The 13,302-nt window shown below is 36.8% G+C and overlaps 1 protein-coding gene across 1 annotated transcript in view; it reads right to left on the reverse strand.

Annotated features, from left to right (window-relative positions):
• The window catches only part of LOC123553864 (uncharacterized protein C5orf34 homolog), a 46,273-nt gene that overhangs the window by 5,549 nt on the left and 27,422 nt on the right, over positions 1-13,302 (reverse strand). The window contains exons 6-11 of the mRNA XM_053548697.1: positions 10,162-10,279; positions 9,641-9,796; positions 9,116-9,319; positions 3,858-3,964; positions 3,159-3,257; positions 720-760 (exon numbers count right to left, since the gene is read on the reverse strand). Of these exons, the coding sequence (XP_053404672.1) occupies positions 720-760; positions 3,159-3,257; positions 3,858-3,964; positions 9,116-9,319; positions 9,641-9,796; positions 10,162-10,279 (725 nt within the window). The remainder of the gene's footprint in view (positions 1-719; positions 761-3,158; positions 3,258-3,857; positions 3,965-9,115; positions 9,320-9,640; positions 9,797-10,161; positions 10,280-13,302) is intronic.

A 13,302-nucleotide genomic window follows, 5' to 3' on the forward strand; every position in this document is an offset into this window, starting at 1 on the left:
TGAAAAATACTACTGATACTCATGCTATTTGAACAATGACTAACATGGAATTAAGTGCGACATTTTTATTTATTTATTTATTTTGTTGGGTTTAACGTCGCACCGACACAATTTTAGGTCATATGGCGACTTTCCAGCTTTAATGGTGGAGGAAGACCCCAGGTGCCCCTCCGTGCACAATTTCATCACGAGCGGGCACCTGGGTAGAACCACCGACCTTCCGTAAGCCAGCTGGATGGCTTCCTCACGTGAAGAATTCTACGCCCCAAATGAGGTTTCGAACCCACATCGATGAGGGGCAAATGGTTTGAAGTCAACGACTCTAACCACTCGGCCACGGAGGCCCCGCAACATTTTTAAACTTTAAACTGGTATTGATAATATCAAGAACTCTGTCAACATCAACTAACACTAATTAGTACCTATCCAACAAGGTGTTTAATGCTTAAAATATGAGTATTGTTTTGAAGGTACAAAGCATGACTCATTGACAACTTCCATCCTACATATTAGCATTCTTCATAGCATGAGAATACTGGTTCAGCAAATTTTTTGAAGAAGTCATCTGAATCTAACAGATAGTTGTTCACTACCGACAGCGAGATATAGTACACTCTTAAAAGATCACCTTCACTGTCATAGGCAAGAATGAATTGAGAAAGAAAGATGAAGAAAACATGACGAGATGATAACATGTTGCAGAAGTGAGGAAAGGATACAATTAAAGCACTGGATCTTCTGAAGCTCCCTCTCAACTGATCTACAAGTACAAGTAAAATCATCATAGGCAAATTAACAATATCTATATTTTCTACAAATTTTAAAAAACTGTTAAGTTACAATGAAATCTGAAATAGGCTCAAGAATAGATTCATACCATTTATATAACAACTAAAATTGTGTCCATAGGACGCTGATGCCCTCACATACTGAGCAATTTCATATCAAGGTTCCTCAGCTATGCAATTTTGAACCCATTCCTTCACAGAGTATCAGGAGTTGAACACACAACATTTCTTAACTATACCCTGTATAGTTAAATTAACAAAGGGTAATAATGCTGTTCAAAATGGTCACAACCCATCCTTTAAGGTCATATTCAGATACGGTTTTGCATGCGAATCAATTCCTTCAAAAAGTATGAGATATTGAACACACCAGATTTCTTCACCATGACCTATTTTGTGAAAATAAGAATGGACTATAATTCTCAAAAAAAAAAAGCCACAGGCAAACGTCCATTATTCCCGGTCATCTTCACCTCAATGTCCTTCATCTGTGAAACTTTCAAGTATATCCTTTCAACAGTGTTTGAGGAGTTGGACACATAAGATTTTTCTCTATATTCTATGTAGCAAAACTATCAAAGAACCATAACTACAGTAAAAATAGTCAAAGCAAAAGTAGTTCCTTCCTTTAAGGTCATCTGCACATCAGCAACGCTACATGCATGCAACCCCCCCCCCCCCTCCCCACCCCCATAAATAAGTGGGCATAATTTAGTGTTCATACCTATACATATTCATTCTTTTGCAGAATAATATTGCCTGACTTTACCAACCCAGTATTTCCACTGTAGAACTTGTGCATGTTTCTCAACACAAATCTATAACCTATAATTATATCTTGGCCTCTCTAAAGCAAACACTTCTTGGAAAGTTAAAATAAATTTGTTGTACAAAGGTGTTTTTCTAGAGAGGTCAATTTTACTAAGAAGTTGTCTAAAGGGACAGAAAATGTCTTTTTGCTTTGGGTTTAGTCCTGTTTTTCAACAGTATTTCAGTTATGTAACAGTGGGCAGTTATCCTAACCTGTTTTCCTATATGCTGTACCAGTACTAACCTGTTCCCTGCAATAACTGCCAACTTCTCTATATGAACCAGAGATAAAGGATGCATGATTTCAGGTACAATGATGTCCTTTTCCAAACCTCCCTGAGAACATACACCTCTCCTTGGAATCAAATATACAACCTTGCAATCCGTAGATCTGCAATATCCCTATTGAGCTAAGCAGTGGATAGATTTTAAGTATGCAGACTGATATGTGCTCCTCAGAGGTGAAGAGAACAGCGGTTACACTGTATTTAATTTGTAGCCATCTTAGTCAGCTACGTTAGGTGAAACATGTGCTGTTTGTAAAACACATAAGGCCCCCATGATAGCCTGTTGGTATTTTGCATGCTGTAACCTTGACCTTTGTCCAAATGACATCAAAAACAACAGGGGTCATCTATTGACTTAGCCAACCATCCTCAACCACTACTGTACTTGAATTATCAAGTAAAATACCCAAAACTTCAGGCTTCATCTACTGACCACAGGCAACCATTAAATGAAGTTTAACAACTATTGCCCTAAGTGTTCTTTAGACAAGGAACCGTTTTCTGTCATAAGGTCACAGTGACCTTTAGCTTTTGCTTTGTTTTCCCCTAAACAATATATATCATATATAGTTCATGTACTGACCACGGGTAATCATTCTATAAAGTCTAACAAGCGTAAGCAAATGCATTCATTACTTAAAGTTTGAAAGTCACTGTCATCTTCCACCTACTAACCTCCAGAACAAAAGGCATAATCCATTTACCACAGGCAATTATCCTTTAAAGTTTGACAATTGGAGACCAAAAAGACCTTTACTTTTTTAGCTGAAACAGTTTTCAGTTCCAAGCTCACTATGACCTTGACCTACTAAACCCCAACAACAGCAGTCATCTACTGACCACAGGCAATCAACCTATGAAGTTTTAGTATTCTGAGACCATGCATTCTCCAGTTACTGATCAGAAACAAAATGGTCTACCAAGTGACCAACTGACAATAAGCAAAAGAATATACCCTGTCTACTTGAAATGAGGTCATACAACTTCTAATATCAAGAACTAATGAGTTCCCCTCTCCCACCAACTATCCACTGCTGGACAATGTTTTCATTCAGAACTAATGCCTGACTCCATAAGGGGAGGTTTTATAACCACAAATAATGAGTAGAGAGGAAAGAAGGGTAGTGTTCCCAGTGGCTGGCTCAGACAGTTACAGCACTGAGCTAGCATTAAGGTGGCCATGAGTTCTAGTACTACACTGAGCATATATACTTTTAACCAAAAAGGTTACTTTACTCACTTAACAGTAAGTAGAAACATTAAAAAAACTTACATATCAAAATTCTTAGCTGTTTTTTCTTTGTAAAACTTCTTTCTTTGAGCCGGGGAACTGTTAACCCACTCTGCCCATTCCGTTGCTATATCAATATATCTGAAAGTGAAACGTTCAGAAAAAGATGTATAAACATGTATTAAGTTTCAATCCAATATATGCAGAGCTTACTGAGCCATGATTTTGCATCAAACACTAACCAAGGTTTGATGCAAATGGCAATGATAACATTGGGGTAACTGTAAAATAGAATAGCTCTCATCTGGTGGAGTACTTCCTCAGAAATAATCTTACATGTAAAACTGTCACAAAATTTCTATGTTAACAAAGGTATAATATAAGCAAGCTAAAAGCTATAGTTATGTAACTTGCCTAGCGACATCATCTCATGGTGCTGAAAACATGTGTAAACTTAAGGTGGAAAGCATTTAGCCAAGTAGTTTTTAGAGAAACCTGCTCATATGCAAAACTTTAACCAAAATTTCCTAGTTAGAAAGGGGTATAATTTTGACAAAATATATGTTTCAGTTATATAACTTGTCCTGTGCTGTCATCTCATGATGACATACAAATACATGTGCGAAGTATGAAAGCATTTGGCAAAGTAATTTTAGAGAAATTTCCTTACATACAAAACTTTGTGAGTCTGTAAGGATGACAAAGGAAAAACAGTAGCTCTCACCACAACAAATAGTATACCTTTTATAGATGCCCGGATGATCTGTATTTACCATCTGATACTGACCATTTGGTAACAGCAGACGACAAGTTCCTGATTTCTTATCGGCCAACATTCTAGAAATACCCTGGATCAAAATTGTTTAAAAAAAAAACATATCAAGCATTCATTTGGGACCTGACCCTCATTCAATTTGGGCATTACAATTTATTATTTGAAAGGGTGTTCACTTTACTGACTGAATAGAGAACAGTGCAGACCATGATCAGCCTGCACGGACGTGATCTTGGTCTGCACTGGTTGCAAAGACAGAATCACCTGCTGCCAGCAGGCTTAAGGCTAACAAGAGCTCGTAGAACATGAAATGCCTCCCTTGATGCATTCAGTAATTGCACAAGGAACATAAATTATTTGGTTACTGTATACAAAAATTCTACTGTTCTGGGTCAATATGACCTTGACCTTTGACCTACTGACCTTAAAATCAATAGGGGACATCTGCTGGTCATGATCAACCTCTCCATTAAGTTTCATGATCCTAGGCCCAAGCGTTCTCAAGTTATAGTCCGGAAAAGGTTACACTGTTCCAGTTCACTGTGACTTTGACCTTTGGCTTACTGACCTCAAAATCAATAGGGGGCATCTGCAGGTCATGATTAACCTCCCTATCAACTTTCATAATCCTAGGCCAAAGCCTTCTTGAGTTATCATCCAGAAACTGCTAAATTGTTCCGTGTCACTGTGACCTTGACCTCTGCCCTGCTGACCTGAAAATCAGTAGGGGTCATCTGCTGCTCATGACCTGAACCTCCCTCTTAATTTTCATGATCCTAGGCCCAAGTGTTCTAAAGTTATCATCCGGAAAGGGTTTAACTGTTCTGGGGTCACTGTGACCTTAACCTTTGACCTACGGACCTCAAAATCAATAGGGGTCATCTGCTGGTCATGATTAACCTCTTATCAACTTTCATGATCCTAGGCCAAAGCATTCTTGAGTTATCAACCAGAAACCGTTTAACTGTTCCAGATAAATGTGACCTTGAGCTTTGACCTATTGACCATAAATTCAAAAGAGGTCATCTGCTGCTCATATGACCAACCTTCATATCAACTTTCATAATCCTTGGCCCAAGCGTTCTTGAGTTATCATCTGTAAACAGTTTAACTGTTCTGGATCACTGTGACCTTGACCTTTCACCTACTGAACTCAAAATCAATAGAGGTTATCTGCTTGTTATGATCAACCTCCCTATCAACTTTCATGATCCTAGGCCCAAGCGTTCTTGAGTTATCATCCAGAAACGTATTGGTCTACATACCAACCGACCGACAGACCAACTGACATCTGCAAAACAATATACCCCTCCTTCTTCAAAGGGGGGCATAATAATGTTATCAGTCTGACAGACATGCTAAAATATCTAATATATATCAGTGATTCACTGTAGTACTGTCTCATGACAAGACTATTTTTAGTAAAAGAGCTTGTTACCTTGTGTTGCCTTACCTCAATGAACTGTAATTAGCTTGCATAGGGTATAGATATGTAAGAATCTTTCCAAGGCCAATCAATTTGCAAAAAAACACTTCAAATGGAAATTGTCATCAGTCATCTCTAACCCCACCACCATCCAACCTTTGAAATTCTTCATCTGAATTTCAAGTGAATTAAGTATTGCCATGCAATACCGAGTGCCATGCAATATGGAACCTCCTACCAGTAGGTGACTAATTACCTCAAATGAACCATAACCTAATGATCTGATATTCTGTCAATGTGTACTTTGACACATTATGCTGTATAAACATATTATAATGCAAAATGTCTTTGACTGAGTTTGCAAGTCTGAAAATCAGACATTTCAAATACTTCATGTCTTGCATGTTTTGTATGGGGCATAAAATATCATCAAAGGTCAATAAACACTATAAACAAGAGCCGTCTTATGAATGCACTGGACTACTAGAAACCCTTCTACAGTAAAACATTGAGTGTTCCAGGTCAAAAGGGGATGAGCATGATTTGTTTATTATAACCCGGGTGTTTCAGCCATTGATACTTGAATGAGTGGTGTTTCAATGTATGTAACTCTAACTTTAATGCATTTTTACTCCAATTTTCTATGTTAACAAGAGCTCGTAGAACACGAAATGCCTCCCTTGATGCATTCAGTAATTGCACAAGGAACAGAAATTATTTGGTCACTGTACACAAAAGTTCTATTGTTCTGAGTCAAGGTGACCTTGACCTTTGACCTATTGACCTCAAAATCAATAGGGGTCATCTGCTGGTCATGATTAACTTCTCTATTAACTTTCACGATCCTAGGCCATGCATTCTCAAGTTATCGTCCGGAAATGGTTTAGCTGTTCTGGGTCACTGTGACCTTGACCTTTGGCCTCAAAATCAATATGGGTCATCTGCTGGTCATGACAAACCTCCCTATCAATTTTCATGATTCTAGGCCCAAGCATTCTTGAGTTTTCGTCTGGGAACCGTTTAACTGTCCTGGGTCACTGTGACCTTGACCTTTGACCTACTGATCTCAAAATCAATAGGGGTCATCTGCTGGTCATGATCAACTTCCTTATCAACTTTCACGATCCTAGGCCAAAGCATTCTCAAGTTATCGTCAAGAAGTGGTTTAACTGTTACAGGTCACTGTGACCTTGACCTCTGAACTACTGACCTCAAAATCAATATGGGTCATCTGCTGGTCATGATAAACCTCCCTATTAACATTCGTGATCCTAGGCGCAAGCGTTCTTGAGTTATCATCTGGAAATCATTTAACTGTTCCGGGTCACTGTGACCTTTGACCTACTGACCTCAAATTCAATAGGGTCATCTGCTGCTCATAACTAACCCCCCTATCAACTTTCATGATCCTAGGCCCAAGCATTCTTGAGTTATCATCCGGAAACTGTTTAACTGTTCCAGGTCACTGTGACCTTTTGACCTTTGATCTACTAATCTCAAAATCAATAGGGTTCATCTGCTGGTCATGACCAACCTCCCTATCAACTTTCATGATCCTAGGCCAAAGTGTTCTTGAGTTATCATCGGGAAACCGTTTATCTATTCTGGGTCACTGTGACCTTGACTTTTGACCTACTGATCTCAAAATCAATAGGGGTCATCTGCTGGTTATGATCAACCTCCCTATTGACTTTCATGATCCTAGGCCCAAGCGTTCTTGAGTTATCATCCAGAAACGGATTGGTCTACATACCGACTGACCGACATCTGCAAAACAATATAACCCTCCTTTGAAGGGGGGCATAAAAAAGGGGTACAACTTTGTAAAATATAAGTAGAACCTGGCTCAAAGCAGTCAGGCTAAAGGGCAAGAAACTAAATGAATTTGTGTGTGTGCGCGGCAGGGCGGTAATGTATATTGTTGCAGTCTGCACATTGTCTCATCACCACCTGCCTATCCAAGTTTCAAGTAAATACCTTTAATATTTTTTAAATTATGCTCTGGACACAAAATGCTAGTATGACCGGCAGATCAGACCTTAACCTTTGACCTATCACCCTGGTTCATGCACTCTGCATATCATCTCTTCACCACTTACCTACTTCCAAAGTTTAAAGTAAATACCTTGAATGGTTAATAAGTTATGCTCCGGACACTAAATATGACGGACAAATCTGACCTTTGAACTTAAATTGTGACCTTGACCTTAAACCTACAGACCAGGTTATTGAGCTTTGCACATCCTCTCATCACTACCTACCTACATGCCAAGTTTGAAGCCAATATTGATGCAAGACAGATGTGTGAATTATGAAAGTATTAATTTTGGTCTAGTAGCTTCTAAGAAACCTCTTTAATATATGCAAAACAGACAGATGGACAGACAGACAGACAGATGGACAGATTAGACAGACATTACAGATGGTCAGACAGACAGATGGTCAGACATGAGGGACATAATTTTTATAAAAATAACAGCAAGAGTTACAGGCCCTATGTACTTCCCTTCATATCATTATGGGCGAATCATGAGTGAATATTCAGTCAGTTGCAATGACTTAATATATACAAATATGAGGGTGTAATGTAATTATTCAAAAGGTGTATATATCTGACCCTGAGGTTGGAAGGTAGCAACAGAACCCTGTATGCCTGGTGCCAGAACTAGAGTATTTTTGCCATTTATATAATATTCAGGTAAAAGTACATAAATTACTCCATGTCATACCAAATAACCCTTTTCACAGCAGGAGACTTCTCGTTTGTTTTGTTAGCTAGGAGATCTTAGTTTTTTTTATGACGTACCACACAGTATTATTGCATTTTTATTTTAGCAGTATATTAGCAGCATGTAAATAAAACTGTCAGTTTAAAAGGTAAATCAACAATTAGCAAGTTGGCACAGGGGATGAGTGGATGACAGTATGATCATTCTGTGTTAGTCATACTTTTGATGGTTCAAATCTTTCATTTGTCCATTTTTTATTATCTTAAATAACATTTTTTGTGCCAGGTTGTTTTTCACTGGTTCCTAATTCATTCTTTTGGGGTTTTTTATGTAAAACTGACAGTACCTTTAAATAAATCAATTCCGAAATCAATGCCGAGCAATGCTATCTAAAATGAAGTATAAGACTTTCATAGAACTACCTGTTGTACATAAAATATCACAGAAGATCTTCAAAAGTGTTACATTATTTTATTTACGTGTTGATAATGACATATTTCAGTTAGACTTATAATTTTCATTTGCTTGCTCTTGTATGACCACCCCGGATAACTTCTCGTGGAAAAATCAAACCTGACTTTGCATTGTACTAAATACCATATGTTCATGCATATCTTTAATAACTTTTTTTTGCATGTTTTATACGGAATAAGCTAAAATCATTTATCTATTTTCAAGATATATCTATTACCTACATCAAACTGAAATGTTTTACTTGTTTCTTTTATTCTTGAGCTTACAATTTACACTCGGCTTGGAATCACTTTTAATTACACCCGTTTTCAGACTTGGTTCAGTTGGACGTAATATCAGACTGAAATGAAATGAAAGTGGTAATCATGTCAAAAGTTGGACTAACAAGGCCTGTACCCTCAACCTGTGTCCCACTTCCATTAAATAAATCTGGATCCGGGGCTGCCACAGCAAGGCAAAGTTTGAAACCAGGAGCATGACTTGAATAAACTTGGTAGAGGATTCCTACACAATATTACAAACCAAAATTCTTAGCTCTGTGCCTTGACTTGTGTGCAGTTAATTTCAAATTAATATCTTCTTTCGGTTTACTCACCTGATGTATTTCATTATCAGCACTGTGATCTAAGCAACTTTGAATCCTTCTTGAAAAGTCACATGTCATGTCTAAACATGTGCGATCTTTGAAAGCAATTCGTATTTGGCCATTTGATAGAGCTGTAAATTTACCATAGCCACTGATTTCACATTCATCCAACACTGATGTTGACATTGGTTCTACAATGGCAGCTTCTTCATGCTGTTAATAAACAAGTTTTGTATTTTGATACTTTTTACCTATAACTGAGCCAAAATATGTTAAAAGAGACTAGTGAACCACTATTTCCTTAGTTTTAATTTTTACTAAGAGATACAACATTATAAAAATTGCCAAATAAAACTTTCAAAGCTAATACAAAGTTTCATAAAGTTGTAAAAGCCATCCTTGGTTTTCAATGTTTTCATGCATTACTGAGTCACAGTACAATGAAAAGGACTTCAATGTATTTAACATAAATCTGGAGGTCTGACCCTGAGACTGAAAAAGACATCATGTATGAAAAAATATTTGAGTACTTACTTTCCAACAACACAGTCCTGCTGATGCAGGAAGCATATTTTCTTCTTGTCTAACATATCCTAAGAATCTATGAGCACGATTAATCAGGTTCTTGACAGAGTAGCTTCCCTTGCTGGATGACGGAGGTGACTTTATTGAATATGTCCTTTCCTCTAGCTACAGATGATTAAGAAATAAACAAATAAAGTGTGGGCCATAAATATGCTTGTGTCAATATATCTGGTAATACATAATAATATTATTTACAGTGAGAAATGGTCCTATCAAACTTGTTGCAACATTTCTGCTAATGTAGTATCAAAAATCCAAAATATTTATAGAAAAGCAGTTTGTACGAAAATAATTCTTGTGTCACCTAGTATATCGTTAAAAAAACTCTATGATTTTCTTTTGGTTTATTATTTGTTTGTTTGTTTGTTTGTTTGTTTTGGGTTAAATGCCATTTTTTGAAATAAGGGTGACAAAATTAGCTCTACTGTTAACTTCACCATGCAGTACTAGTATAATGAAAAAACACGTACCTTGTCTCCATGTGGTATGATATGAAGGAAAAAGTGTGCAGACATCCCCTGAGAGACAAGAACACTGCCATCGCCAGGATATATCTCTACAATCTTCATTGTTGGAAGACGAACAATTCTAAAAAAAATGTGTGTTTAAAGTTCCAGCTTTTAAGTTCCTTTAAGAAAAACAAGAGCTGTCACTTATGGTCACAAATGCCCCCGCAGCACATTGACCTTTGACCTTTGACCTGGAGACCTTGACCTTTGACCTGGTGACCCCAAAGTCAATAGGGGTCGTGTACTCAATAAGTACTATTAGCATGTGAAGTTTGAAGGCCCTGGGTGCAGTGGTTTGCGAGTAAAGTGCCTTCATGCAAAAAGTTAACGTTGTGACGAACTAACGAACGAACTAACGAACGGACGGACGGGCAGTTGAAAACTAATATACCTCCCTCGGGGGCATAAAAATAAAGAAATATAGTTACCACTGAGGAATGCTTTTATATATCATCATTTTGGCTTTCCAATAAAATGTTGAGAGAAAGTACCGGTAGTCATTTTATAACAGTTCAAACATTCAAGTATCTTGCAGATAAAATATAGTGAAAAATTACATACAGGAAAGATTTTATGTAATGGTTTAGGCTTTTAAGATTCTAGAAACTATCCAGCAGACAGACAGAAGGATAGATGACAAAAGGGATCACGCCTAATCACTATGTGCAGAGTTTTGCAGATACAGTCTGGCATGCATGCCAATCTTCATTTACCAATCATTGCAAATACATTGCAGAATTTCTTTAAATGACGTTTCTCTAAATAAATTAAGGAGGTAGGTTACCTTGTTACAAGGGTAAATTCAAATTAGTTGAACCGCAGCATATTTTTGTATTTCGTGTAATATGAAGTTTTAACTGCTAAATCTCAATTTCGTTTGTTCCTGTCCCTTCAAGTTCAATTTCTATCCAGGTTTGAAGAACATGACCCTCCAAAGGTATTTCATATTGAAAGAAGAAGGAAAATACGGATCTTTAACACTTTTCAGTGTATTTTAGTTTCATTTATATCCGTAGAAGTCTGCATAATTGATAATTTTACTAGTATGCACGTTAGCTTTCTAATATAAGCTTAAAATGTATATGTCGCGGGGCTCGTGTTTCCATGGAAACGCATTTTCTCTCATTTTTAAACAACCATGTATAAAAATAGGGGTTTTCGAAGGCTTCAGTGCCATTCTATTAATGATCAACATGGAATATTTGGGTAATATTATTAGCAAAATACCAAACACTTTATATGGTACCCTATTTTTCTTAAAGTTTAAAGTAACCATGGCAACGGAGATGTTTAAAATAGCTTATATCTTGTTTTTTGTCGTAATTTCTTATAGAAAATATTGAAAAAGATTATCTTTCTGGTTGATGTAGCTTTAAAACATATTATTTCTAACGTAAGTTATATTTTCGTGTTATTTGCATTGATTTAAATAACTTTCAAAGCTTAGAATACTTACAGCAGTACCCCTCGTCTGACATTGTTCATGGAAAAATCGTTCAGCATGCTGCTGTTATTCTCATGGATATTGTTGAAATGAAAATAAAAAGCCGAACCTGTGTTTCTTAAATAGACCAGACTGAGTGTCAACACTTTTGAATTTTACATTTAGATACATAGGTCACGGGCTTCGTTTCCATGGTAACATCAATTCAATTCAAGAAACCACAATTTTCTGCTGACATTTGAACAATTTTAATCTTGGTTTTAGTATATGAGTAACAAACAAGCAAATTCGATGAATTGGAATCCCCCGCCGAAAGGGTCAGAGTTGAGGAACGGCAAAAAAATATATCCAGCCTAAAGTTAAGAATGTTACCAAGAAGCAAATAATATCATTAGTCAAAATCAAATTAAAAGAAAATGAATGGTTTGTTTGGGTGGGGCTTGGGGTGGGGGGTGAGGATACAACAGTTTACATGTTGATTATAAATATTGATAGAAAATGAAAAATGAAAGAAGAAAAAAAAAAAAAAAAAAAAAATGGTGGTGGGGGGGGGACCAAGGTAAGGTGGTGACCAGGTGTAGGTACACAACATCACATGTTTATAATAAATGTTCATGGAGAAGAATGAAAGAAGTTTAATGAAATTCTTCCTATTGGTTAGTTTGTTATGTACAGATCTGTGGATTTTTAATCAATTAAAGGGCAATAACATATGGAAAATTGACCAATCGAAAAAAACCTTGAAGGGCATCGTCGCAGTATCTTGGTTCATGTCTGTTTCAAGTTTGATGAAATTCTACCTGCTAGTTACTGAGAAATGGCTGCAGACAGACATTTTTCATTAAATCAAGGGCAATAACTCTAACGGAAATTGGCCTATCAAAAAAAAAAAACTTGACGGGCATCAGCACAGTATCTTGGTTCATGTCTATTTCAAATTTGATGAAATTCTACCTGTTAGTTACTGAGAAATAGCTGCAGACGGACATTTTTTATTAAATCAAGGGCAATAACTCTGAGGGAAATTGACCAATCAAAGAACAAACTTGACGGGCATCATCGCAGTATGTTGGTTCATGTTTATTTCAAGTTTCATGAAATTCTACCAAGTAGTTACTGAGAAATGGCTGCTGACGGACGGACGGACTGACGGACTGACGGACGGACAACGCCATTTCAATACCCCCCTCCCGATTTCATCGGCGGGGGATAATTATCAACAGAAACTGAAAAATAGGTATTACAATTCAAACTGCTAGATTTTTTTATTTGAAAATGGCCGTAACAAGTAACCTTTCACCCAACTATATTCCAAATAACATTGGTTACCACCATTCATTTTCTTACATTCCACATAACATTTCTATATAACTAATTAAAGAAGCAAAATATTGATCATTATTCAGAGGAAAAGACTCATAAAAAATATTTCAGCAAATAATGGTTATTTGAAAATAGTTAAAATAAAGAAAATGCACAGAATTACGTACTTTCAAGATAAAAGCTATTAATTTTGCGCGGTAACTGACACATAACGTCATGACGTCAATGACGTCATTTTAAGACAACATTGTTTTGAAGCGTTTCTGTGGCAATTTATTCATTATTCCTGCATTATTAAACCATAAAGCATCAGATCGAAGACAGGTTCATGATTT

This window comes from Mercenaria mercenaria, chromosome 7 (genome assembly GCF_021730395.1).
Source record: "Mercenaria mercenaria strain notata chromosome 7, MADL_Memer_1, whole genome shotgun sequence".
Classification (NCBI taxonomy): Eukaryota; Metazoa; Mollusca; class Bivalvia; order Venerida; family Veneridae; genus Mercenaria; species Mercenaria mercenaria.